This window comes from Vombatus ursinus, unplaced genomic scaffold, assembly GCF_900497805.2.
Source record: "Vombatus ursinus unplaced genomic scaffold, bare-nosed wombat genome assembly UNPS02009975.1, whole genome shotgun sequence".
Classification (NCBI taxonomy): Eukaryota; Metazoa; Chordata; class Mammalia; order Diprotodontia; family Vombatidae; genus Vombatus; species Vombatus ursinus.
Genome location: NW_020949753.1, coordinates 4,953,090 through 4,978,371, shown reverse-complemented (window position 1 = coordinate 4,978,371; position 25,282 = coordinate 4,953,090). Strand labels below are relative to the sequence as shown.

The 25,282-nt window shown below is 39.2% G+C and overlaps 1 protein-coding gene and 1 long non-coding RNA gene across 4 annotated transcripts in view; one reads left to right on the top strand and one right to left on the bottom strand.

Moving 5' to 3' along the window:
- Positions 1-24,246, bottom strand: part of HSD17B11 (hydroxysteroid 17-beta dehydrogenase 11) — a 34,591-nt gene extending 10,345 nt beyond the window's left edge. Inside the window, exons 1-5 of the mRNA XM_027853388.1 lie at positions 23,670-24,246; positions 20,718-20,825; positions 17,169-17,300; positions 14,499-14,605; positions 7,829-7,966 (exon numbers count right to left, since the gene is read on the bottom strand). Of these exons, the coding sequence (XP_027709189.1) occupies positions 7,829-7,966; positions 14,499-14,605; positions 17,169-17,300; positions 20,718-20,825; positions 23,670-23,879 (695 nt within the window). The 5' untranslated portion in view covers positions 23,880-24,246. The remainder of the gene's footprint in view (positions 1-7,828; positions 7,967-14,498; positions 14,606-17,168; positions 17,301-20,717; positions 20,826-23,669) is intronic.
- Positions 1,127-23,564, top strand: LOC114036709. 3 transcript variants are annotated; one of them, XR_003568361.1, is made up of 5 exons: positions 1,127-1,166; positions 1,865-1,929; positions 2,009-2,096; positions 3,242-3,337; positions 13,977-14,592. It is a non-coding gene; the product is annotated as an uncharacterized LOC114036709 (long non-coding RNA). The 3 variants fall into 3 exon arrangements; XR_003568360.1 differs by lacking the exons at positions 2,009-2,096; positions 13,977-14,592 and adding an exon at positions 22,995-23,564; XR_003568359.1 differs by lacking the exon at positions 2,009-2,096.
- Positions 24,247-25,282: the final 1,036 nt, after the last annotated feature.

Here is a 25,282-nt window from a genome sequence, read left to right as displayed (position 1 = left end):
TTGGGGAAGGGGGAGGGAGGGAGAGAAAAATTTAAAACTCAAAAGCTTATGGAAGTGATTGTTGATAAATCAAAATAAATTAATAAAAAATTAAAAAAAAACTTTATCTCTTCCACGAATGCTAGTTTAACTTGTTCTCAAGCTCTGTTCATTTTTGAGACTTTTCCTGCAGACATTTTGGAGTCATTCTGTTCTTCTAGGATTTTGTCTTGAACATCTCTGTTACCATAATAACACTTAATGGTGGGATTTTTTTTGGGGGGGGGGCTTATTCTCCAAGCCCTACTTCCTGATTTTAGACTTTGTGTTAGGGCCATGCTCTGGGCACCTCTGAAGGGATCATACTTGGTCTTCTTTTGTGTCTTCTTGTTTCTGGGTGTTGCTTCATCACAGCTCAGTCCAGGGACCTGCAAGCTCTTCTGATCTGAGCATTGTTGTGAGGGACTGTCTGATGTTGGCAACTATCAGGTGGGCGCTGTGGCAAGATTAGGGTAAGATCTGGGTATTTTTGGAAGTCGAGGCAGGGGCTGTGGTAGGCGGAGTCATGGTGAACTGGGATGGGCTGGGTACGGAGAAGCCCTGAGGCAGTGGGCAGTGCTATGTGAGATAAGCTGGGTGCAAGGAAGTAGCCGGAGCTTGTGCTCCTGAGGCAAGGGGCGGTGCCACGTGGGAGTGGGATGGCAGAGGACTGAGTTCCCTTTGCTTAGTCCCCTCCCTATATGCAACGTCAAACCCAGACGCCTCCATCCTGTGACCTTCCTGACTTCCTGGGTCCCTTTGTGTAGCACTGACCCCAGACGCCTCCTCCCAGTATCTGAGTCTGACTTCCTAGGTCACGTACTCTGTCTATGCACTAATCCCAGACGCCTCCTTCCTATATCCGGTCCTAGCCTCCTACGTCACTCCCTCCTCCTTGGTGTGCTAAACTCAGACAGCCCCTTCCGGTATCTGACCCTACAATCATTGGCTAGTAAGCGGGCTGGGGAGGAGGGGCTAAGTAGGTACTTAAGGACGAGCGTGGTCAGATCATGCTCTCTCTCTTGGCTCCTGCTCTGTTGCTCTGGCCTTGCTGCTTGGGCTTGCTGTGATGGCCTCTGAATAAAGCTCTGGTGTTGCCGATGGCTAATCTCTGTGTGTTTATCCGGCTGAGGACCGAAGACTCGAGAGTGAGTATGACTCTGGCAGCCTGCTCCTTATAGGAGGAGAGGGTCAGCACGGCCGGTACACATTGTAAGTTCCCAACCTGGGTTTGGGTCTGAGCAACACAATTGTGAGTTTACTCCTGGTTGAAACACTAGTAGATTATTTGGGGACTCAATCACTGTCTGCCAGATGGACAGCTCTGCAGGTTAAGAGTAAGAGAACTGCAGCTTCCTTTGGTCTGGCTTTCCTGCCCTAATTATTCTACTGTAGACTTTACAATGGGCTAAAAACTCAAAGTCAGGACCCTCCCCCAACCCCCATCCCCACTGCTGGGATCAGAGTCACACAGATGCTTCCTTCTTCTGTACTTGCTTCACACTCAGCACATAGTTTAGGGCCCACTACCACTACTTACCCTAGATCACCACCCATAGCCATAGGTCCTCTCCTCTGCCCCAGATCTGTTACCCAGCATTGGGTAGTGAGCTACAGAGCAGCCAGTTGACAACCTGTTCCTGCACAAGGTCAGGTACGTCTGCAATAGATATAGACCTCTTCTTGTCCTGGAGCATAGCCAGGGACAGGCTCAATCCCAGCACTGGAAGGCTCCATACAAGATGCCCTTGGCCGTACTTTATCCCTAAGATCCATAGACTTCAACGTCTGCCTCCCTATGCTAATCTGGGCTAAAAAATGATTTGTTTTGATTTGTTTTCCTTAGATTTCCTGATTAGGACTCAGTCTGGTACATATTCTAGATCTTCATGGAGGAGTTGTGGATGAGAGGTCAGTTGTACTATTTCCTTCAAACTCTACCATCTTAGCTAATCTTCAGTTGCTAAACTCTTCTTAGTTTCTATTTTAGGCAGTAATACTGATGATTTCTTGCTAATGTGACTAGTCCTCTACACAGAGGAAGGATATGGGACACGTATACAGAAACAGAATGATTGGTGAGTAACTACCAGGTGGCTCTGACAGCCACTTAATCCCATTTAGCGCTAAAGATCTGTAACTTGGGAGAGTCCCAAGCTCACCGGGCTAGTTTGTGCTTGATACAGATCCTAAGTAAGGGCTATTCTCTCTATGGTTCTCTGAGAGTCACTAATGTCCAGTTCTACCTCTTTCTATGGGGCAGTGCTAACTTGTTAGAGAGTTTATGGATTTGTGGATTTACCCAGAATTCAGCTCTTGACCCCTATTTACTGATAAATCCCATCTCCTTCTCTGAACTTGTTACATTTCAGTAAGTCCTAGTCATAATAGAAATGGCCCTCCAGAAAAGCTGGCAAGCACACACATTTGTTTAGCGTATAATTGATTAGAATATGGACAATATATAATAACTAGGAAACAATGCCTAGTAATAAAACATCTGTTGGTTGACCTGCCAGTCTCTCAGAGTGGTTAGGGAATGGAATAAGATATTATTTAGCTCCTATTATGTGCCAGGCATTGGCACAAATAATATTTACATAAATATTATGCCATTTAATTCTGTGAGATAGGTGCTATAATTATCCCCTTTTTTAGCTGAGGAAACTGAGGCAAACAGAAGGTAAGTGACTTGCCCAGGTCCACACAGCTAGTAGATTTTTAAGGTCACATTTGAACTCAGATCTCCTTGATTCTAGTTCTATCCATTTCACCGCTGAGCTGCCTCCAAACAGGCCTTGACACAATACGTGAGTTTTTTCAAACTTAGTAGTTCCAGGAAAGCCACAGTTTGACCATGTCTAGTTGCACTACCTGCCAAGGGGGCAAAGCTGTACACATTCAATTCTGACTCAGATAGCACAACCAATATTTATGTGAAAATACAGACATTTTGTAGGGACTGCACACCTGGGTCTCATGACAGATAATGATCTTGGTTCTGCTTGTCTTATCCTGTCGGGCCTTCTGACTTTGGCTGCAACTTTTGGCTACATTATGGAGTAGGGTGGGGCAGGCTCAGTGGCCGTCCGTCAAAAAGGAGGAGCCTGCCACCCCTAATGCTGTTCCTGGCATCCCTTTGACCCTAAGCCTGAGTTCCACACTCCTCTGCCACAGGCACCCTATAGCCTTTCCTGTGTCTACCTCCTTTCTTCTTCCCCAGCCTCAAGGCACCTACTGATCCAAGCAGCAGCGGAGAAGGACAGCTGAAGAGTGGGATAATTACAAGTCCATTGGCCACAGCCTGTGAAACCAAAAGGTTTGTTGTTTTTAAACCCTTGCATTTATCTTTATCTTATCAACTTATGATTCGTCTACTTTAATGTTTCAGAAATCTACTTACCCTAGATTGTTGCACTGTTATAAACATCAGCTCCTTTTCTCTGCCTCAATATAACACCTACAGGCATTAACTACCCTGGGATAGGGATGGTTGCATGGGACTGTTGCGTGTACTGCTTCATTTCTCAGAATCAGACTCAATATCATGAGATGGGGGGGGGGTGAAGCAGTCAGGACACATGTATCCTCAATACCTTTAATCCACAAGAGGTTTGAATACTATCAATAAACCCCACCTTTGTGAGACTCCATCTCTCCTGACTTTCTCCACCACACCATAGAAAGTTCTTCACCTTGGAAGCTCACTCCACCTCTGGACTTCACCCACTGGAAATCCTCACCATCTCTAAGCTCTCCCTCTTTCTCTCTCATTGGCTGCTTCTTCCCAGAACCTCCATTTTAAGAATGACTTTAGGCTAGGTCTCCAGGTTGCACACCTGACCCTGTACTTTCACTGACTACCCTCCTGTTTCCATCCTCCCTCTTTCAGCTTCTTTTTTTGTGTCGTCTTCCTTCACTACAATATAAACTCCTTGAGGTCAAGGACTGCTTTCTCTTCTGCTTGTATTTGTATTCCCAGTGCTTAGCACAGACCTTGGCACGTGGTTGGTTGGCTGTCGTCCTTCATTCTCAAAGAGGACCAAAATGGCATCACTACGCTAGAGTCGACTTACAGTGTGTCTGACTGTGGCTGATCAGAACAACATGAGGTTGGAATGTTCTACCACAGGTCAGGCACAAACAGTCTGTGTGAACATTTGGGGTGGATTATCTAAATTTGCATATCTCAAGTTTCCTTTGAGCTACTTCAATTCTGCTTTGCTCGCAGAGCACAGCACATTCTCTGACGTGGGCACGCGATGCTGAGTGGCACATAGTACATACTTAATAAATGCTTGCTGACTTTGAAATTCCAGACTAAACTGGCAGACTTATTGCCTATGATTTTTCCCATTCTTCTGGAATCTTCCCACCTTTGAGATACTTTAAAATAAATCTCTGAATTCTGTTTTGCTGCCTCCAGCATCGGTTTTTTCTGTACCTATTTGATTGGACCCTGATGTTCATCTTCATTTTCTATGGCACATTGGGGACTCTGTAGTCGAGTATAAATAAGAGGATTCCACTGTCATTCATAAAGATAATATAGACCACTATAGCAACATTGGTAGATACGTTCCATTTCCTTTCTTCAGGTTCATCTGTAACTGTTCTTACGCTAATCTGTCTTAGCCTGGCTTCGTGCCAAGCTTCCTTTAGATGCTTTTCTCCTCCACCGCTTTTTGTGGTCTTGTGACACAACACTGCTCAAAACTTTCCATTTACTTTTCCCCGTAATAGTTGAAAATGATCATGTTTTTAAACTGGTGCTGCCCTTGACTCTTACGTCTCTTTTCCTGGCAAAGAAATCAGGTGTTTCCTGGCTGAGACAGTTTCTTGACTCTGACGACTTTTTACGTTGCAATAATTTGTAATTCGGTGTAACTGCTCCATTTTCATTGTGTTTTGGCTAGAAATTGTCTGTATGAGGAGACCCTACTGGCTTTATAGACTTGTTAGCCAACCAGTATCTCTCCGTATCTTGGCTTAGAGTAACAATTAAGTTTTTCTAATCTTAAATTGTGAGTTGTGGGTTCTTTTAACTATGATAGTTTCTTTCTTGTTTTGATTCCAAACCAGAGTTTTTAATACATATATATTATATATTTCAATGCACACATTATACACATACACATGTACATAGTGTATACACACATGTAGTATGTGTGTAAATATATATATGTATACACACATATACATATGTGTGTGTGTGTGTGTGTGTGTGGTTACCATAAGAGGTAGTGTAGCATAATTGATAGTTATAGACTTGGAGTCAGGAAGGCCTACATTCAAATCTTGCCTCTGCAACTTATTAGCTGTGTGACCCTAACAGGTAAGCTATTAACCTCTCTATGTCTCAGGACAATCTATATCCAATAGCTCTCTCTTCCCTGACTCTGTAGAGGGCATCATGTAACTACAGGATTTCCAAGGAAGGGGAGGAAAAGGCCTGCCTTTCTCTACTCCAGCATCATGTTGACCACATGCACATGGCAGCTAGTATAGGCAAGCCTATACCTGGGTCCTTGACTGCCTTTTCCATTTTTGCCTTTATTTTTTCCCGATGTTAGATCAACAAACAAGCATTTATTAAGTGCTTACTATATGCCACATACTGTGCTAAATAAGTACTGGGGAAAGACAAAAACATTCTTTGCTCTCAAGGGGTTCACATTCTAATGGGTGAATGAATATCTAATCCCGAGATGGATATGTTCAAGCTTAGAGGTGACTTTGTGAATTCAAGAGGTTCATAGTTCCCATCAATGGAGGCAAGAAAAAGAGTTCCCAACAATTGCTTCAGCATTTTTGGAGAGGACAGTCACCAAGAAGAGTATTGGTCCAAATCTGGTCACTTCATGTGTAGACATTGACCAGGAATTGAACAGTGAAAAAGTTAAGGCAAAATGTAAAATTCCTAATTTAAAAAAAAAAAATTAAAAACCTGCTTTTTGTTCTGGTGAGATTTATGTATCAGCCTCCCACCTGATTACAAAATTAGTTACAAGTTGTTACTGAATCCTATTTTCAATTGTTCTGTTAATGCTTGCTGTGAGTAATTTTTGTGGCCTAGTGGATAGTGTTGGAGTTGGAGTCATTATGAGTTAAATTCAGATGCTGTCTCTGACACTAACCTCTCTGTGCCTCATTTTCTTTCTTTTTTTTTTTAGTGAGGCAATTGGGGTTAAGTGACTTGCCCAGGGTCACACAGCTAGTACGTGTCAAGTGTTTGGTCTGAGGCTGGATTTGAACTCAGGTCCTCCTGACTTCAGGGTCACTGCTCTATCCACTGCGCGCTTCCCCTGTGCCTCATTTTCTTAATCTCTACAATGAGAAGGTTGATCTTGATCCCCTCTAAAATCCCTTATAACTCTAAATCTGTTATCCTATGTTTAGCATTTCTTCTGTGTCTATACACAAAAGAATTACCTACGACCTATCCCATAACTGACTCACATTGTACAACTGAGTATCTTTTTAATCCTAGGTGTGAATCATAACTTAAGCTATAAGTACATTTTTTTTTTTTCTGGAGGCACTGGGCTATAGATTTAACAAGTCCAAGAATGTAAGAGGACCTGAGTTCAAATCTGGTCTTAGACATTTGACACACTGTGTGACCTTGAACAAATCACTTAATCCCAACTGTCTTACAGAGAAAGAGAAAGAGAGAGAGAAAGAGAGAGAGAAATAGCACCTCCTCCCCCACTCCATCTATTAGAAGCTAAATTTCTCAAGACTAAACTTAGTCCAAACTGCATACCTGGGTATAGAAAACTGACAGAGCACATAGAACCCAACTCCCTGTGTGGGCCTAGCAGCAGCTCCTTAGTGTTAGAAGAAAAAAAGGAAAGACAGTTGATTAATGTAGGCACTTGTCTCTGTTTTAAAGACTTGCAACATCATTTCTGTTAAGCAAATATGAGCTAAAATATTCTATATAATTTTATTACAATACAATTCTATGCTTTTCATCATATGGTTGGATTGTATGCCATTATCCTATATCAGAGATGGAACTTTGGCTGAAGCAAGTTATGAGAATCTATAATTATTGGAAAATATAAGAGATAAATGATTACAGTCAGCACTAGCCTGAGGTTAAGCTGTAAAAAATGTGTTCAGAAGACTTTTTCACAGTCAGCTCCCTATCCTTCCTTGCCTCCGTCGGGGCTTTAAGATCACTTGGGGTGGTGCTTGAGGATTAAGTGAGGTAATATATGTAAAACACTTTGCAAACCTTAAAGCACTAAAGAAATGATGCCACAATCATGCCATGTTATTGTTATTATTATTATTGCTTCAGTCTTTTTCTGGACTCCTGGTAAGCATTTCTTCACCCCTTCACCCATCTCCCTTTAGGGTTGGTTGTGATAATGGCACATTTCAGATAGAGCTTGCCCTATCTTTGATAAGGTCAAACATATTGTTTCTTTGCTTGAGAAATATTTCACCCAAATTGCTAAGAACTGAGGGAGGATGTAAGGAACAAACAGGGCTTAGAAATTAGATCCCGAACCTGCCATATACATGAGTGAGATAAGGAATTCAGCTTGGAACTCACGTGTGGTGTGAACTTTCATGTTCCAATGGGGAAGGAAGATAGGGTAAACAGATTCGCCTGTCACATGACATCCCCATCTGAGCTCTCTTTCTGCCCATGTTATCTGTGCTTCCACATGATACAAAACCCAAATCTTAGGGCAAGTTTCTCTAAAGTTTGCCTTGGATATTTGTTATCCATGAAGCTGATGGGCATAGCAACTTCCAGTTTATTTTTTCTTACCTTCTCTAAGTTTACACCTACCTGATACTTGGATTTTTGATGAAGCCTGTGTTTATGAAATTAGGGCAGAGACATGATGTTTTGATTCCATTTTTCTCTAAGGCAGCCATTTCTGCAGTAAGAGCTCGATGAAATCCAACAGCAGCAAACTTGCTTGAACTGATGAGGAAAATATATAAAAGGAACACATTTAACCTGGACATTTCTTCCAAATCCATTTCTGTGACATCCCATGCCCTTCTTAAAAACTAACAGTCACTACGTATAGTCTCTTCAGTTGTATAAATCATAACATCTGTGCCTTTTTATTTTATGCAAATTTTGTCTGCATTCTCCCAAAAATCTCTTCAAGGCACTCACCCTCAGAACCAGGGATTTTCCTCTAGATCTTCTGTCTCTGTCAGAATATCAGTGGGGCCCAAGCACTCTCCATGGGTTATCTGGCCCTCTTTGTACATGATTAGCCTATCTCCTTTTCTGATCATACATTTCCCTAACATGTGGTTTGTACCATTTCACCAACACAGTCTTTGACGGTGCCCATCATATAACTTTGGGTAACCTACAACTCCAGGTCTTCACAGATTATGATAGTCCATGATTCATAGTCAAATAATATCACTGTAAGAACACCAATACTCGAAAGATGAACCTTTGCTTCAAGAAGAACCAATTTATTTCAGGGTCTTAAAAAGAATGGCAAAGGCCATCCAACTTGCTCTTCTTGTTTTGTTTAATTCTGAGCCAAGTTCTTTGTCCAACTGAAGTATTTCTTCAAGAAAGATGGTCCATAAAGAGTGGCTATATGGGTAATCCATTCAATCTGGACAGTAGGCATTCTTTTTCCAATTAAGTTTTCCTGTGTGAATAATTGGGCTAAACTTTCCATCAACTATGGATCTCATTTAGGAACCCCTGCAATATTCTTTCACTTGATATAATTAGGATAATGTCAGCCACAAATAGAAACATCTGGAAAACTTCATCTCTATTTGTGCTCATCACTAGATATCTCCCATGACAATAGCAAATACCTACGTTATGTCTTGTTTCATACCAAGAATTAAATGATGACAGCCTTGTAAGTTGTTTTTGTTTTGTTTATAACAGAGTTAAATACATTTTTATATAATTTTGATTTTTTTATAGGAGATACTTTGTTGAAGGAGAGCTATTTATTTAAGGGCATATTTTGCTCCACTGAACCAAATAGTTATCAAAAAACACACTTTTTCATTAATTTATTTTGATTTATCTATAATCACTTCCACATGCTTTTGAGTTTAAAATTTTTCTCCCCCTTCCTCTGCACCACCCTCCCCAAGACGGTGCACAATCTGATATAGGCTACACATTTACATTCATATTAAACATAGTTTCATATTAGTGATGTTGTAAGTAAAAATTAAAACCAATAGGAGGAACCATCAGAAAGAGGAAACAAAACTCAACAGAAGAAAAAAAAAACAGCAATTCAACTTCCATAGTTCTTTCTTTAGATGTGTACAGCATTTTCCATCACAAGGCCTCTGGAAGTGTCTTAGATCCTTGTATTGCTGGGAAGGATTAAGTTTATCAATATTAGTCATCACACAACATGGCTGTTATTTTGTACAATGTTCTCTTGGTTCTGCTCACTTCACTCAGCATCAGACCATACAAAAAACACACTTCTTAATCACTTGTGCAACTGTACAATATGGTATGCTATGGATTATCATCTACAAAATCCTTCTCAAATGTTCGATAGGTTCCCTTTTCAAATGTTCATTAAGAATGCATTCAATTATTTTCATAAAAATTTTATGGAGATGGGAAAGTAGGACTATGGGTTGTTAGATATTTGAATTTTCTCATCCACTTTTTTTGAGTGATAATAAGACCTAAGATTTTTTCCAAGCATTTATTATCCTGAGTTATTCCAGTAATGTTGAGAATTGATCCTTCAATGCTGACTGGGTCAAAATTGTTTCACCTCTTCTTTGTATTCAGCAGCTCTTCAATTCATCTTTATTTTCTTGAGTATTATTTTTACTTCCTCATAAAACATATCAGGGACTGTAATATTAGAATCCAAATGTTGAGGATTCATTGTTATTAAGTTTATTATAAAAATCTTTTCCATTTTCATCTGTTCATTGTCTTTACAATTTCATCCTTAAATGACTTTGGGATGACCTGGATTAGTTGAATCTTTCACAAGTTTTCCACAAACTTGTTTTCCATTGCATTGTTTCTATTTAATGAGATGATACTGGAGGCAGCTAGGTGGTGCAGTGGATAGAGCACTTGCTCTGGTGTTAGGAGGTCTTGAGTTCAAATTTGGCCTCACTTACTAACTGTGTGACTCTGGGCAAGTCACTTAACTCTGACTGCCTCCAAAAAGAAAAATATGATAGCTCTTATCTTCTCTCTTCCATCTCTGTTAGATTTTACAAATGAGATGGTATTCTAAATCAATGTTAATCTAGATCTAAGCTAATTTATTAGCTAATAAGCCATTAGTTAATAAGCTAAATTAATCTAATCTAAGCAGTGTTTTCTGGATGAGGCAGTTTCTAAGCTCTTTTGATCTCCTCAGTGTGGTAACTGATTTCTATCTGCTAAACTTCTGTAGGAGAAAATGATACTCTGTATTGATGTATGTTGCTTTATCCATTTCTCTTTTTCTGCTTGTGCCATCAACAGCTTCTTTAAACTGGTTATGTTGGAACTGACTTAATTGTATGCAATATATAATTTGTCTTTTTATCTTGCTCTGTGATTGGCTATTTAGACAGCTTTTTAAAAAAACGACTGCCACAAAGAATTAGAAATTGAGGGTTGCCCATCAATTGGTGAATGGCTGAACAACTTGTGGTATGTGATTATGTAATACTATCATACTATAAGAAATGATGAGCAGAATGCTCTCAGAAAAACCTAGAAAGACTTGCATGGGCTGATGCAAAGTGAGATGTACTGTGTATAAAGTAACAGCAATATTGTAAGATGATTAGCTGTGAATGACTTTGCTATTCTCAGCAATACAATGGTCTAAGAAAACTCTGAAGGACTTAGAATGAAAAATGCTATCCATCCCCAGAGAAAGAACTGATGGTATCTTTATACAGATTAAAGCATATATATTTTTTGCTTTCTTTATTTTTCTTGAAGTTTTTTTTGTCTGTTTTCTTTCACAACATGACTATTATGGATATGTTTTGCATAACTACACATGTATAACCTATATTGAATTGCTTGCCTTCCCAATGAGGGGGTGGTGAGGGAAGAAGGGAGAGAATTTGGAACTCAAAGCTTTAAAAACAAATGTTAAAAATTGTTTTTACATGTAACTGGGGAAAAATAAAATACTAAATGAAGCATAAAAAAATTGACTGCCACATCATTAACTACCTGTTATATTAGAATATAATCAGATTCATTTTGAATTATGTTATTTGGTACTTGTCATCTTGAAGATGTATTCATCATATGAAAGTATGAGGCTTCTGTCTTTTCCTGGGATCATTTTTGCATTCAAGCCCTCAAATATCCATGGTGATTTAATTGGGAGGGCAATGACTCCTTCACAGAATTTCTCTACCTCATCATTATCTTCAATAAATGTTGGCACATAAGTTGCCGGTATAATGTGTGATGGTCTTTTTGGATCAATTTTAAACTCTTATGTTTGGCATTTAAAGCTCTTCATAGCATGGCCCCTTTGTACTTTTGCAGTCTTCTTACACATTACTTCCCTTCCTGCACTCCATGGGATAACCATGAGAACTTGATGGTACTAACATGAGTCTCTGTGTCTTGTTTCTGGCCAACTAGTCAGACATGAATCTCCATGTCTTGTTCACTGGCCAACTCCCACGCCTGGAAGAGTGCCTTCAACCCTTTGCCTCCCAGGGTCTCTGTTTCCTTCAAGACTCAACTCAAGGGCCACCTCCTAGAGCAAGGTTTTCCTGGTCCTTCCAGCTGCCCATGTCTTCCCTTCCGCCTGACATGTGAGTGTCTTGCTGTATTTTGGATACACATGTGCACATGGTCTCTTCATCGAGAATGTAAATTCCTTAAGGGCAGAGGCAGTCTTGCTTTTGTCTTAAGTACTCAGACATAAAGCCTGACACATAATAATCATTTAATAAATACTTGTTGATTGATTTGACTTGAGAGCTATTTGTCTAGAGGTAGATGGTTTACAGAGCACTGGATATGACATCGGGCAGACATGGGTTCAGATCCTATATCAGATGCTTATTGGCTGTGTGATACTGGACAAGTTTCTCAATCTCTCTGTGCTTCTGAAAGGTATAGACTCAGTAACCCTGTGGTCCCTTCTAGTTCTAAATCTATGATCTTAATATCCTACTATGAGTTCTGCAAGACAAGATAATCAAGAATTTCAGAAAATGATGCTTTTGCTTACTTTGGCTTCATGACAGAACCAGCTCTTTATTTGTCTGTCCCAGGAGGACCTGTGTGCTATCCTTCTATTCAACTATCATTTTCTTTCTGTCCTCTATTTCACTTAAAGTCTTAATATCAAGAGAACATGAATCATGTGCTCCAGTAGTATATCTATCTGATCACTGGACAAGAATTTTAGATTAATGTTTATAGATGCTTTAAAAACTGTGAAATTCTTAATCATGTTTCTGTCACTGCAGAAGCTCCATGGAGCTGCTCATAAGACTGAGGGCCATTTCATAATTTTATTTGTTTTACGGCCAAAGAATTCATCACTACGTGCCTAGCGTCCTGCTGATCAGTCTCTCATACTTAACTAGATTAGGACTTGGAAAGCAGATTGTATCTGTTGGCAGGACTATACTTCACCAACCTTTCAAGCATGGCAGACTTTTAAGGAACCTGTTCTCTCCTGGCAGAGCCTTCTACAACCCAAGGTTACCTTGATGTCTTGATAAAGCAACATAATAAGACTCTGGATGAACTATTTAAAAATTACTTTAAAGCTTACAACGAAAACAATTTACTAAGGCGGCCGTTTTGAAGGCCAGAACTATAGCCAGGTTCTATGACAATGGCATCATTGCCCTAGGGATGACCTAGAGCCATATTATAATTGTCAGAGGAAGTTACTATTTACTCCAGTACATTCACTAAACTTAGCTTCCATTAATGCTGATGACATATTAGTGATCCTGGGTTCTTAAAAACTGTTAGTGGAATGCAATTTCTGGAAGGCCTTGCCCCGGTAGGAAATCACTGAATATAGGCCCAGTGACGGATCATCTGGGACCCAGCCTAGCTATGTTCGGCTACCAGGTTATGTTTTGTTCAACCATATCAGCTCATGAAACTGTCTACTAAGATATGAGGAGATTATGATCTCCCATCAATAGGGGTATCCACAATGACAGAATCATGGCTCTTCTGAAGTACCAAGCAAGGTAGGAATCAAAGAATGGTATAACTATAGGAATATATCCACTGTTATAAAGTACTTTGGAGACTAAAGCTTAAAGTGGTGCTTCACAGGGTCTAGGATTTGATGTCTTTTTCTTGTGTGTACAATGGAGAAATGTGGGAATGATGTCCCTCAGTCTTCAAAGCCCTGCTAGAAGCAAATTCCATAGAATAACATAATTGCAAAGAAACACAGGAAAAGCACTGCCATCCATTTGGGAGGATAATGAAGATATTACATCTTGGTTTTTTTTTTCCCTGCTCAAGTCAAGTATTTCCTAGGCTGAATCACTATCAGGGAGGGGATACAGAGTACCTATCAAAAGGGGCTCAACACAGACTCACTGATTCCAAACTTGGGAACTCTTCAATGTAGGAGGCTCACTGGGGGGTGTTTAGAAGGCTAAGAGAATTGTACCCTTTAGCCAGTGACCCAGTTATAACTTTATCTCTTCCAGTGGCCCCTCCTCAATCTCTGTGTCTTTGTTTCAGCAGGCTGAGGGTCGATTCAAGTACATCACAACTTGATCAAAAACTTCCCAGTATTTTCAGATTATAATTGGAAGTGCCTCCTTAGCAAAGGAGGTTGCGTTGGCTTAGGGAATGTGTACTTCCTACTCTCTTAGTGAGCTTCCTGCAGTTTTCAATTCTTGCCATTGAGTCAGAATGTTAATTCCTGCAACAAAGGGAAAGCAGGGAGCATGAGCCTAATCCCTAGCCTTACATTTGGTTATTCTTTTATTCCTAACAGCCATAGTGTAGCTGATAGAGAGATGGTCTTGTCATTCAAGGGAGCAGGGAGAACTACCCCATTATGCTCCATTCACCACTTTCGGTCCTGAATACTTCTCTGCAGCGGTATACACTGGAATGCACACTGGAATGCAGGAGATCCACAATCTGTACCCTATATGTTTACTCAATGGCTCACTTCACCAGGACTTTCTTGGGAGCCAGGAACAATGTTCACGGTATAAGCATCCACCTGCTTCTTGCGATTCATCCATGTTGCAAGGGATGAGAAATATTATGAGATCTGACTGATTTGGAAATGCATTATTCCCCTTTCACACATCACTAGGATTCTACTAGGGAAACCGGGTTTACACATACATAATACCCATGATAAAAATGACTTCATGTGATTGTCACTTTTCCAAGTTACCTATCTCATAACCATTAACAGTAAAGATACTTTGTTAACTAATTGGGGAAACAACATATAGTAAACAAGAAACAAAACAAGAATGAGAAAAATAAGTTACTATCATACCAATAAGCCAATAAGAAGGGGACCACCGTATATCCTGCAGCTGAAGCCACTGTTACAATATGACCATGATTCTTCTTCATCATTGCAGGGAGGAATGCTTTTGTAGTCTTGAAAAAGTGTGGTCAGTTTTTTTTTTAAAGGAAAAAAAATATGTTGTTATTATCTATTCATAACATGCTTGTAGAGATTTGAAAAATTATTATTTTCATAATTTGACAATTATGCTAAATAAAATTGAATGATAAAGCTTGGTTAGACTTGCTTAGCCTGTGTAGTGTAAAAAATAACAACATAAGAAAATCTTATATGAAAAATTAAACAACATAAGAAAATCTAAAAAAAATCTGAGCATCTATCTTACTTCTACCTCCAACTTTGATTTGCCTTCCCTGTACGTCAGTTTCCTCATGTAAAAATGGATCTACCTAGAATTGTTATTGAAATTATTTTTTAAAATTTCAAATATTTCTTTTTAGTAAAGCTTAACTCACTGTGGCACTATTAGAGGGTGGCAGGTAAAGGGGGATTAAAAAGTAAACCTAACATCTTATACCTAGGTTCAAAAAATCAACTTCAGAAGTACAAGCTAGAGAGGCCAAAGTTTGTCTAAAAAAGATCCAGTGAGAAAAAGAAGAGTCTCACATAAACCAAATATTTACAGCAGAACTCTCAGCAGTAACAAAGAAGCAAAGTAGATGCCCATTGATTGAAGAATAGTTAAAGAAATTGTGGTACATAGATGAAATGGAATATCAGTGTGCTATGATAAATGATGAATACAAAGTGGCATGGGGAGGACTTGGGTGAATAAAGTATGCAAAGTGAAATATGAAGAGCCAGGAAAGCAATATGACTACAATAATACACATGGAAAGAACCCAAACCAAAACCTCAAAAATAAATACTGTGAAAATATAATAAGTAAACTTAGCCCCAAAGAAGAGATACGAGAATGCTTCTCTCTCCCTTCTTTGCAGGCACAGGTGACCATTATGGGTGTTGAATATGGCACGTAATGGGTAATGTGTTCATTAATTTTGCTAAATTGTTTTTTCCTCCTCTTTTTTACTCTTTTAAGAAGGATAACTGACTCTCTTTGTGGGAAATGCAGGTGATATTAGAAACAAAAGATTAAAAAATTTAAATAACAAATGAAAAGATTTGGGGATATCAGATGAAACAAAGAATTTTGAGTATAAGATATAAAAAGTTTTGTGCAAACAAATAACCTGTAACTAAAATTAGAGGGGAAACAGATAATTGGGAAAAATCTTTGCAGTAAGTTTCTCTGCTAAGGGTTCCATATTCAAGATATAGAAGGAATATAAATATATAAATATATAAATTTATAAAGAGTGTTTATTTACTTTCTTTTTTAATTCCCTCCCTCCTTCCCCCACCTGACCTCTACCTTTACCTCTTGCTTTCTGGTCTGAGGAGAACCTTACAAGACTTGAAGAGTGTTATGAATTTTGGACTTCCCATCTTCCCATTGTTTTCCTAGTGGCATACACTCATCAACTGAAAGCATCATGTTTTGAGAGCCAAGGACATCATTCATGGCTCCATATGGAGCTCAGCAAAGAAACTACATCATGTCTAAGGGGAACTTCCAGCAGCTAGGAAATATGAATCATCTCTTTGCCATATGTGTTCTCCAAAGCTGAGCCTACTTTTCTTTGGACTCTGTACTTGTGAGAGAGCCAAAGATTTGGGTTTTTTTGGGGGGTGGGGTGGGGCTGGACAGGAGGAAGAGGATATTTTGTAACAACTGCTTTTACTATACTACTTTAGTAAATGATCCTTTTCTAAAAGCTATTTAAAGCACACCTAGGTTTAAAAAACCTAGTCAGGCCTCACTCAGGGTCTTTGGTCATTGACCCAATTGATTGGTTACTGATAGCCTAACTAATAAATTGATCAAGCTGGGGCAGGGAGCTACTTAAGGCTGAATGACTAAATTGGTTCTCAACTGCTAATCATAGGAGGAAGCACACGAGTAGGGCTTCATGAACTTCAGTACTAGAAAGCTAATCTCTAGAAAAGTTACCCCTAGAACCCTGAGAGGAAGAGGTAGGTCTCCTTGCTCTGGGGGGCCCTTGATTCAGTGAGAATGGTAGTTGAGATAAACACCTCAAAGCACGTGATATATTTATATTTACTTATCTGTGTGTATGGTGGAGGGAAACTTCAATAGAATGTAAGCTCTTTGGGCATAAGGACTCTTTACTGTTGTTTTCATCTCTCCAGTCCTTATAGAAATTTTGCCTAGGGTCACAGAACTAATAAGTGTCTGAGGCCAGATTTCAACTCAGAAAGTTGAGTCTTCCTGACTCCTGGCCCTGTAGTCTATCCACTGTGCCACCTCATCTTAAAACAAAGTCAATCGCAAGTCATGTCATCATCTCCTTGATGTCATGGTCCTCTTTAAGAACAAAGGACAAACACAACAACTCTACAGAAATTTAGCATTAAGTAGCTAGCACACATTGCCTGGAATTCACTGAACTCCTAAAGTGTGTCTGTATTGAACTGAAGGGAATCCTGACTGTGTACTCAGCCCTGTTACTCTGTCCTGACTAGATTCTGTTCTCTTTCTAAAATGCCCCTCTAAGTCTGGCCTTCAGCCAATTTCAAAGGAAACGATTTTACAAAATAAATTGTACTTACCCAGAAGTGGGCCAGAACATTGACTTCAAATGTTTTTTCGATCTGAGGGTCTTGAGTGGCAAATAAATCTGCTGAGTAGACTACACCTGCATTATTTACTAAGATGCTAACATCTCCTACTTCGGTTTTCACCTTTTAAAATAAAGGAAATAAAAATGTTATTAAACATTTGCTATTAAACATAGGCTTAGATATAGTGATTGGCAAAACTACCTCTAGAATATATTTTCCTTCCAGATGTAAAAAATTACTAGGTTTAGGAGACTACCTTTTATTTTGTGTGACTATGTTTATTTGTTACAAGGTTCCCCCACTTCCCTGCAATGTTTTAATCTGGCAGAGATGTTTAGAGGAGAAAGGAGGTGAGCCATAGTGGTGCCATGAAAAAGAGGGCTATTGGGGCATTTTTTAAAATGCAAAGAAGAAAGTTTAGCAGGAAACACAGATAAGCAGGGCAGTTCTGAAAGTAACATGTGAAAGGCATTATAAAATTTTTAAAAATCAAGCTGTGTGAAGTGGTGACTAATGGTTTCATACAAAATCCTCTTTTTGCATTCTGATGTGTATATGAAAATGCTTGATATTTTTGGTGTTTAAATTTGGAGACAAAATTATTTTAAAAATTAGAAATTAAAAGATGTGTACAGAAGATACAAGCAAGGATAGGTAACAGAGGACGAACATATAAATATGGCACAGTTGTATAAGAATAAATTTGGAAGCCCTGCAGCTCACAGTGTACCAAAAATGGTGAGGGAAACTGAGGACAACAAAAAGAGGGTTTGCTTTTTGTTTTTTTTTTTCTTTATTATGGGAAAGGAGAGAGAAAAAGAAGGACTAGGACACTTGTGGCTGGTTTCTTGGGGTGGTCAGGATGATGACAACAGAGATAGGGCTCAGTTGCTCAGTTTTTAGTCAGCTTCCAATTTCTCTTTCAAGGGAAATGAGCTGCACATGGAAGTGATAGATTGAAAATGGCCAAAAGGGAGTTCACAGCATAGACAAGTAAGGAAAGCACTGAGTGGTTCATGATGAATCCAAGTCACCTGGACCAGATGAACTCTACCTTTTGGTATTGAAAACAAAACCAAACCAAACTGGAGGATGGGGTTGCTAAGCCATTGTCGGTGACAGTCGAAAGATAAGGAAAATAGGAGATGCACTGCAGGGTTGGTAACAGATGTCCTCCACTTATCAAAACAGAGAAGAGAACACAGTTTGCAAACCACAGACCTGATGAATTTGAATTTGATTGATGGCAAAATTCTAGAATGGATCATTTATGAGATAGTGAACATCTAACAAAGAGAAGGATGATTTAAAAGACCTAGCCCAGCTTTATCAAAGGCAGGCTGTGCCAGACTTATCTTTTCCCTTTTTTAAAAAGGATCAAAAAACTGGTAGATCAAAGTAATGCTGTGGATGCATGAGATTTTAGTAAAGCATTTGAGATACTTCAATATCTCGTATTATTCTTGTGGAAAAGATGGAGAGAGACGTGGACCAGATACAGACTAGTCATTAAGAGTTTGACGTAGGGGCAGCTAGGCGGCGCAGTGGATGGAGCTCTGGCCTGGAAATCAGGAGGACATGAGTTCAAATCCAGTCTCAGACACATGACACTTGGCAAGTCACTTAACCCCAACTGGCTCACCAAAAAAAAAAAAAAGAAAAAAAAAAGAGTTTGATGTAAACTTAGAAGGAGACCTTCGGTTGAGTGCCCCAAGAATTTGTGCTTTGTTCCGATGCTGCTGACCATTTAAAAAAATTAATTGCACAGGATACTTACTAAATTTGCAGGTGACATCAAGGTAGCTAACACATTTTATGCCAGAATCAAGACTTACAAGGGCCTTGACAGGTTTAAGCAACACTGGGATGAATGTGACAACATGAAATTTAATAGGAATAATTATAAAGTCTCAAACTTAGGTTCAAAAACTCTATTTCTCAAGAATGAGCATAGCTAGAGAACAAAAGATCTTGGGTTTTTAGTGTTAAGTCCAGTCAAATGAGCAAACATTTATTAAGCGCCTACTCTATTCCAGGCATTATACTAGGCTGGAAAGGTTAAATTTAGTGTATTTGTCCAATTCATGATAAAAAAAAAATCTTGAAAATTAAAATTTTAAAAATACATCTAAGGGCTTTTGTAGCTTGCTGGTTGGGAGCAGCAACCAATGAACTCTAGACAGTTTTCAAGGCTACAAGCTTAAGACCAAGAGACAGAAGGGATCAGCAGAAGTGAAATATAAAATCTGATCCCTCCAGGAGAGAGAAGATCAGTGAAAAGCAGCATTGCGTTATCTCTAGAGAATCTTGGTGATTATGTATTGTTAAATGGCTTTGGCTACACATGCTCCCTGACCTCATGGGCTCAATGCATGTGTTTCTGTTAGCGTGGTAACCTCTGTGTACATGGGGAAGGGATTTTTCTGTATCACTTATTCTACTTTTGATTTATAGTTTGATAAAATGTGCTTTGCTTTGAACTATGGGTCTTTTAGTTAAGAGACACATTGATCAGGGTTCATAAGCTATGGTTTTGAGTAGTTGTTGATCCAGAAAATCCATCAAGAAACCACAGCCTATCTAAGTATTTTTTCACTTCTTTCTTTTTATATGTTGTCTTCTCTCATTAGAGAGAAGCTCTCTCTAAGCTCCTTGAAGGCAGGGACTGTCTTTCTTTCTACTCGTATTTTTATCCCCAGAACTTAGCATAGTGCCTAACGCATGATAAGGACCTAACAAATGCTTATTGTTGCTGTTGACTTTCAATCTGGAATAGCCACTCTCAGATCTGAACTCTGAAGTCGATTAACTGAGAGGCTTCTGATACAGCCATGCTGCCTCAGTTTGGAGAGACTTCAGAGAAGGAGAGAGAGAAGTGGAAAGAGAATAACAGATGAGAGACAAAGGTTGGACTTCTGAATGGTTGCACACATATGGGGAATCTATCCTTTGATTCTTGGTGCCTACACTGAATTTGTTCTTTCTCGGTTGAGCTGAAATTTGCTCTTATGTATTACATCATCTGCCCTAATCTGTATAATTTCCCCATCTCTGCTTATTATTTGCTTGAAGAAATGCATTTGCTTGATATACAGCTCAATACACATCTCATGTAAACAGAGTTTTGTGGGACAGAGTAAAGTTGGCAAGAGTAAGCTCCCTTGTGCACATTCAGGGAAAGTGGCTTTTATTCTGAACCTTTTTATTTTGAAAATGTAAAAGAACATTACATCCCTAGACTATACATACATAAACTGTAACAGAGATATAATTCTATCCCAAAAGCCCTCTTGGAGACAGGAGAGTGATGGATCACCCAGCCAAAAATGTCCTAGATTCTGCCTGTTAATTTCCTGCTAATGGTAGGAAATATACTAGGGGTACATCCATGGACTTCCTTGGACTCTCCACAAATGTGGAAATAGAAATCTCCCTAGACAAGGTGGGCTAGATCCCAGGTCAGATATCTATGTCACAAGTAGGCAAGCCAATCTTTGTTAGATGGTCCATCCATCTATATTACACTTGAATTATTACCTTCTTTGCATGATTGTAAATGTCTTCTCTGTTACTGCAGTCTACCACGTAGGTGTGAACTCTCGCGCCCAATTTTTTGCATTCTGCAGCTGTCTCTTCAAGGCCATGCTGTAATCAAAGACAAAAGGGGTGAGGCTAGAATTCAAATTACTGTCACATTGTAAATATGACAACTGAAAATTAAGTTAGTAATTTTATTTAAATTAATTTAACAATCTTTAAAAAATTTTTAAATAAAAATAGCATTAAAAAAATTTAACTCTATTCAGGATGTAGACTGTGAAGCTTCAGGGCCCTTCTCTAAACCTATGGTCTGGAAAGATGAGTATTGGCTCTGTCTGTGGCTATAATCACTCAACAAAGTGATATATTTGCTTGTGGCTTAAATTTTATAAAAACTTCCTTGAAGTAATCCAAAGAGTTCTACAAAGAAGGACGTTGTAATATACACACCACAAACCCACCTACTTTACTATCTCTATCACTCACACACAATTTTTGTGTTCAGTCAATATAGGGAGCCACTGGAGGAGGCCTCAGTTTCCTCATCTGTAAATTGAGGTTGGGCTAGTTGCCCTCTAAGTCCCCTATAAGTTCTCCATCTGATCCTATGTTCCTAAATTGTGATTTCATTGGTTTAAGGGCTATGAGTGAACTCCCTGTAGTAATGACTAAATCAGTCAGCAACACTTGCTACCACCTAATCAATACCTACTTTGTGCCAGGCACCTACTAAGGACCAAGGACACCTGCAGTTTTTCTGCTGCTTAGAGCTTTTCTGAGGTCAGTTCTTTTTGACCTTCATGATTCCATCCCCTTCCCTCAGGTAACAACTCTTATATACATCAAAGAGGGAAAAATATTGTGAGACATTTTCCCAAATATAAGTTCCTTTTTGGTATGGAATAATGATAGTCACGGGATGTAACATTGTTAGATTCATAATAAAATTATGATTTGAAAAAAAATCTTTAAAAAATTAGCCCAGTGTTATTCGAAACCACTGGTGGAAGGCATTTAAATAAAATCTTCTAAAAATATTTTACTACAAGAGTTCTCCCAAAGTTTTGTTAAGTAAAGTTTTCCACTATTGCAAAAAGCTTGAGAATTGCCATTTTAGACTAGACTCTGGATCTTTTAGAGAGCAAAAGGTGACAAATTGTGTTATAAAAGACAGGATGGGAGAAAGTTTATTTCAGTTACAGGATCAGCCTTAGAAAGGTACCACATCAGTTTCAGAAAACAAAATCGTTTTATGAGACTGTTATTTCCTCTTCACATGTTACACAAAGTATTCATAGGATAGTTTGCATTTGAGCAATTTTTAAAACTTCCCTTTTTAAAAAAGTAATAATCTGCTTAAGGTTGAGGTCAACTTATACTTAGGCCAACGGTAGTTTTTGAAAGGATGTTTCAAGAATTGTCAAGTGCAAACTATACTGTTAACTTAGTCAATATTTATAACTGCTTAAAAAGACATTATTTTAGAAAACAGTGAAAATTTACTAAATTGCAATGAGTGAACACTGGCCTAGTTGACATTAATAATTATTGTGATGCCTCAGGCAGCAGAATGAATCTAAGATCAGAGGACCTGGGCTTGAAGCCCAGTTTGGCTTATTGTGTGGCCTTAATTCTCACATAATGTTCCTGAAGTTACCCTTTCTGTACAATGGGAGTTGGATTAGATGATGTACAAGGTCTCAGGCAGCTCATCATAGGTCACTAACTTCTCCCTAAGCTTGTTTTCATTTCTTCATAGTTATATTAAGTCAGGCAAGTTCAACTACAAATTCCCTAACATGAATGCATTTTGACTGGGTAGGTAGGTAGTGATCCTCCCAGTTGGGTGAAAATCTTGTTTTGGGTCACCCTGTCCGGCTTTAAAGTGGGAATTACCATACTCTGACCCCAACACAGCAGTCCATAGGCTGGCCTCAGAAAGGCTGAGTAATGTTCCAGGCCTTAATATGCCCTGCAGAACGCCTTGGTATGTTTGAATGGTCACCTGAAAGTAGGGATGAGCAGGGTCAATCAGGACTCCCTCACCCTAAACCTGGATCTCCACTAAGGCATGAGGAGAAATATACTCACCAAAAAATATGACCCACAAATATTTATTGCTTCTAGTAGGTAAAGCACTTAACAAAACAGGCAAGGAGAAATCTGAAAGAAGGGCAGCTTTAGGCTTTCTCTATCTGCTTGAAAGGCTATTTTATTTTCATCAGTAATCACAAACAGGGATTTATTCAAAAGGTATTTCATTGTATTTTACAGGGTTCCAGTGATTTCATCTAGATTTCTAAAGGACTTCAGAAACCAGTTCACCTTCCCGCCCCCAACCCACACCTCCCACCATCTTCAGAAGAGGAAACAGAAGCCCAGAGACGTTGTGACTAGTCCAGGGTCACCCAGTAAGCAAGCATCAAAGGAGGGGAACTGAACTCAAGTTCTCTGACTCCAAAGCCAGAGCCTGAAAAGCTCAAAGCACACGCATATGAAATCTTAATTAATCTAACTGCGAGCTTCACGGCACCTGTGAGCAAAATAGAACTATATCAAAGACACTGATGACCCTAGGACCAAGTCTTTTATTCTCAGGCTGAGGCAAGACGCTTAAGAGACGGGCATCTCTCACTCCCTGCACCTGGGCAGGGACGAAGGTGGAATGAAGAAGGATTTAAGAGAATCTTTGAGATCAGAAACAGGGACCTGGGGGGTAAGGGGAGGAGGAAGTCAGATGAATAAAACCGTGTCATATTACCAGAGGGCAGAGCCCTGGATTAAGATCTAGGAATTACGGCTTCTCTGCTTATCACATGATCCTAAATAAACACATTTAACTGATCTATGTTTATTTTTTCCAACTGTGCAATAGAAATAATTCTACATACCTGCCTTACTGAGATGCTGTAAGAGGTGAAAGGTTTAAAAACAGAGTAGTGCTATTACCTTATTGATATCCCACAGAACCAGTTTGCTTTTAAGTTTGGCAAATTCACAGGCAGTGAGTCTCCCAATTCCATGACCAGCTCCGGTAATAAGTACAATTTCTCCACTGACTGCTTTTCTCTTCTTAGGTATAAAAAGCTTCACGAAAGACTCTAGGATGGAGAAAATCAGAATAGGGAGAAGCAGAAGAAGTTGCAAAGACATGTGCATTCTTGCAGCAAAGAGCTCTCCGGCCGATCAGAGCCTTGGGCTAGGAAGCTTTTCAATCAGAGAAACAAACAAGGCAAAGAAGGGCTCCTTCCGCAGGGCAGCGTTTTATAAGGTCTCCTGCAATTGGCTCGGGTGACCATGCAGACCGAGTGCTCACTAGCCAGCTTCTGGCAGGGAGGGGACAAAGTCCTGATGGGAGCAAGGCTTCCTCGCTCTCGTTAGCTCTGTTTAAAGGATTTGTGAGGCCCTTTGTGAGGTTTTCACTCTGCTTTTTTCCAGCTTTCTGAACTCATCCTGGGTTGTGAGTTATTTACTCTTTCCAATCTTGATTAACTGTTTCTCATTTCTTCCAAGAAAAGCGAAACAAAACCCTTTTGGGTCCAAAACCGTTCTTTGAAGGTTGATGACTGACATCTCCATTGTATTCAGGAATCCCTTGTGATTTCGCGTCACGAATTAGTGAAGTCTATGTAGGTTAAAAGTTACAGGTTCTGCTTTTTTTTTTTTTTAAAGGCAGTTGGGGTTAAGTGACTTGCCCAGGAAAACTGACTCTTTATTTTGTTTTCCTTAGGATCCTTTTCTTTCTTTTCTTTTCTTTTTTTGTTTTTTTTTGGCTAGGCAATGGGGTTAAGTGTCTTGCCCAAGGTCACACAGCTAGTGAATGTTATGTGTCGAGGCCGTATTTGAACTCAGGTCCTCCTGACTCCAGGGCCAGTGCTCTACCCACTGCGCCACCTAGCTGCCCCCAGGTTCTGCTTTTTGAGAAAAAAAAATGAGATTCAAATGCCTTAAAGTTTTCTATAAATAAGTTGCTTTAGGACAGACAAAATGCCTCAAGGGCAAGGAACCATTGAAAAGTGTGGTAAAATGGAAAATGAATTGCCCAGCAGTAAAAAAACCAAGGTGTTATTTATTCCCTCTGAGACCCTGGCTAAGGAACTTAACTTCTTTCTTAAAAAGAAGCTCTCTTTCCCCTATCCACCTGTGATTCTGTGAAATGCTTGCTTCTAGCAGATGGAGGAGGTGGTGGAGCCTCAAAATAAAACTTCAGAAATCAACAGCATTTCTATAAAATGATAATGAAATCCAAAAGGAAATGATAGAAAGAAAGGTACCATTCAAAATCATTATCAAATGCATAAAATACTTGAGGATCAATCCGCTGAAACACCCAAAATATTGATATAAATTAGATTACAAAATATTCCTTAAAGAATAACTTAAACAGCTGGAGAAATCTTCAGTGTTCACGGGTGGGCTATGATGATATAGTAAATCAATTAGTCAATCAATAAACACTTATTAAGCATATACTATGTGCCAGGCACCGTGCTAAGCCAAGAGAATATTACCAAAATTTCTTAACAGTTTTAATGCTCTATCAGTCTTAATAATAATAGCTA